This window comes from Populus nigra, chromosome 13, assembly GCF_951802175.1.
Source record: "Populus nigra chromosome 13, ddPopNigr1.1, whole genome shotgun sequence".
Lineage (NCBI taxonomy): Eukaryota > Viridiplantae > Streptophyta > Magnoliopsida > Malpighiales > Salicaceae > Populus > Populus nigra.
This window is the reverse complement of record NC_084864.1, coordinates 15,596,561-15,599,765: the sequence shown is the minus strand read 5'-3', so window position 1 is coordinate 15,599,765 and position 3,205 is coordinate 15,596,561. Positions and strand designations below refer to the sequence as shown.

The window sequence follows — 3,205 nt, the reverse complement described above, 5'->3', positions numbered from 1 at the left end:
AGTCTTCTCCATTAGTAAAAGAAAGGAAAATGTGAATAATATGTGTTTCTAGAATGCTAGTTGTGAGCTTGCGTTATTAATCAAACCAGTTCTCTAACTGTGAATCATTAACATAATGTCAAGATGAATACATTATATTTCTAACTTATCCAAATAGTCAAGAAAAGCCTGATTACTTGCCAAACTTGTTTCGAAACTGAATTAATTATTGTAATGAAACGGTTAATTTGTGATTATGCTTATGATGATATTAAACTTGTTGATTTTTGTACTAATGGTTTCCATTCTATAATTTTTTCCTCGTTTCCTTGTAACAGGAGGCTTTGGGAGTTATCTGTTTGGAATGAGTGAAATCGTGGCCAAACAATTAACTGAAGATAGTGATGCCTTCAAAAATCCATCTCTGTCTTGGATGATTGGCTTTTTGTTTGTTGTTAGCTTTCTTGGACTCTTTTCAGTGGTGCCTCTTCGAAAGGTAGACTTTACAACCTATATCAGCATTCAATTTCTTTATATGATTATAGGAAATATAAAACTTTTCTCTGCATTTTACATTTTTTCCGAGTGTATTGATTTTGCCAAAATCTAATCCTCATTGTTACCCTGGTTATTTCCAGGTCATGATTATAGACTTCAAATTGACATATCCAAGTGGCACAGCAACTGCTCATCTCATCAACAGCTTCCACACTCCTGCAGGAGCCAAGCTAGCAAAGTAAGGCATTATCAGACCTCATGCATATATATGGATGATCATTTGACATGAAAGAGTATCGAACTTTGTTATTCTACTGTTACAGGAAACAAGTGAGAGTGGTGGGCAAGTTCTTCTCATTCAGCTTCTTGTGGGGTTTCTTTCAATGGTTCTACACTGCAGGAGATGGTTGTGGATTTGCTGAGTTCCCCTCACTTGGTCTTAAAGCACATGAAAACAGGTAAAAGCATTACTCAATCTTCCAAAATCCTCTCTTCTTGTTGAATGTAGTTCCATTTATTATGGCATTCTGTTTCAAATTCGTTGTGGTATCTTTGACTAATAATGTTCTTGTTACATGTACAGATTTTCTTTGATTTCTCAGCAACATATGTTGGTGTTGGAATGATTTGCCCATATATCATAAACATATCAGTATTGCTTGGAGGAATTCTTTCCTGGGGTCTCATGTGGCCTCTCATAGATACAAAAAAGGGTGACTGGTATCCAGCAGACCTCAAACCAGGCAGCTTACATGGCCTCCAAGGTTACAAGGTAAGTTTTCTAACAAGGTTAAGGTGACAAGAATGCCCATTACATGATTTTTAACATTTTCTTGAAGCCTTTTCTTTCATACCAACGCTTATGCATTGAACACAGGTATTTATTGCCACTGCCTTGATCTTGGGTGACGGTCTGTACAACTTCTTCAAGGTTCTAAGCCGAACACTCGCTGCATTGTTTTTTCAACTTCGTGGGAGAGATGCAACTGGTGCTCTGCCTGTTGCTGACCGTTCCTCTCCCGAGACATCCAGGATCTCCTATGATGAGCAACGTCGCACCCACCTCTTTCTCAAATATCAAATTCCAACATGGTTTGCTGTTGCAGGTTATGTCACAATTGCTGCCATTTCTACAACCACCGTTCCGCATATATTTCCTGAACTCAAATGGTATTACATATTGGTTATCTACATCTTTGCCCCAGCCCTTGCATTCTGTAATGCTTATGGTTGTGGACTCACTGATTGGTCCCTTGCTTCCACTTATGGGACGCTTGCATTTTTTGTAATTGGGGCATGGGCTGGTGCCTCTCATGGTGGAGTTCTTGCTGGACTAGCAGCCTGTGGAGTCATGATGAATATCGTGTCCACAGCCTCCGACCTCTCTCAAGATTTCAAGACTGGTTATCTAACCCTTTCTTCACCACGGTCCATGTTTGTGAGCCAACTAATTGGCACTGCAATGGGTTGCATTATTTCACCTTGTGTCTTTTGGCTTTTTTTCAAGGCCTTCAAGGATCTGGGGACTCCTGGAAGTCAATACCCTGCTCCTTATGCTACTATATTTCGAAACATGGCTATATTGGGGGTAGAAGGATTCTCATCTCTACCAAAGAATTGCCTCTATCTTTGTTATTGGTTCTTCGGTGCAGCTATTCTGATAAATTTGATCAAGGATGTGTTGGGTAAGAAACGGGCTAGGTTCATTCCCAATCCAATGGCAATGGCTATACCTTTCTATATTGGCACATACTTTGCCATTGACATGTGTGTGGGAAGCTTGATTCTATTTATCTGGGAAAGGATTGACAAGGCAAAGGCAGATGCTTTTGGGCCAGCAGTGGCTTCTGGTTTGATTTGTGGGGACGGGATATGGACTTTGCCTAGTTCGATACTTGCTCTAGCAGGAGTAAAACCTCCCATTTGCATGAAGTTTTTGTCAAGGAGAACAAATGCTGAGGTCGATGCTTTCTTAGGGTTATAAATTTGAAGTTCAGATCAACTTCAATAGAAACTGTGAGTTAGAGCTGAATTGCTTCCCAGACTAAGGTAATGAAGTTTACATATGAAGTTGGACTAAAAAATGCTGTAGATAATCACCTGCTATTTGTGGAGTCAACTATTTTCTCTATAATCATTTCTGGAGAAGAAAATCAAATGTCCATTTACTTATATATGCATGTTAGTCAATCCTTGGAAATATGCTTGTAATTTTTTTCTTGTCTAGTTTGAAGAAGATAGTGGAACAGATGCATCAAACAATGTGCAAACGGAAAATCACAGTAGCCTTTGTGAACTTTAAACCTAATATCAAAAGTGATGTGCAAACATTACAGGTTGCAGGCATGTTGATTTCGAACATATTGCAATTATATTTGTTGATTTCTTGTTCCTTGTTCGTATACGACCTTCCAGAATCACACCCAAGACCGCGGTTGTTATTCTGGGTTGCTGCTTTCCTGCCTTCAATTCCTCAGCTGTTGTTTTGCTGTTTGATGTTACCACAACTTTTGCACCAGTACGTAATATCTTTGGATTTTACTCAAACAGGTAAGGTTATGATCAGTTGCTATATTTGGTATCAGGTTTGCTCATTTTGCTGGCTATGATATCATTGGCAAATCAAAGATATTAATAAACTGGAAAGCAGGCGACGGTTGGGAGAAAAAACGGTGGTTGCTGATGCGGTTTTTTCTTCTCTGTACAGGGGCATGGAATTCCTCTCTTT

At 39.2% G+C, this 3,205-nt stretch overlaps 1 protein-coding gene across 1 annotated transcript; it reads left to right on the top strand.

The window, feature by feature from the left end:
• Window positions 1–319: 319 nt before the first annotated feature.
• LOC133671711 (probable metal-nicotianamine transporter YSL7) lies at window positions 320–2,871 on the top strand. The gene is made up of 5 exons (XM_062092556.1): window positions 320–475; window positions 618–715; window positions 801–937; window positions 1,062–1,249; window positions 1,355–2,871. Exons 1-5 carry the CDS (start codon window positions 344–346, stop codon window positions 2,459–2,461), a joined length of 1,662 nt encoding a protein of 553 aa, XP_061948540.1. The 5' UTR covers window positions 320–343; the 3' UTR covers window positions 2,462–2,871.
• The last annotated feature ends 334 nt before the right edge of the window (window positions 2,872–3,205 follow it).

Coding starts and splice junctions, on each gene's coding strand:
- LOC133671711 (XM_062092556.1), top strand. CDS start 344: ATGAGTGAAATCGTGGCCAAACAATTAACTGAAGATAGTGATGCCTTC. Junction 476..617: donor CAGTGGTGCCTCTTCGAAAG/GTAGACTTTACA, acceptor GGTTATTTCCAG/GTCATGATTATAGACTTCAA. Junction 1,250..1,354: donor ATGGCCTCCAAGGTTACAAG/GTAAGTTTTCTA, acceptor CATTGAACACAG/GTATTTATTGCCACTGCCTT.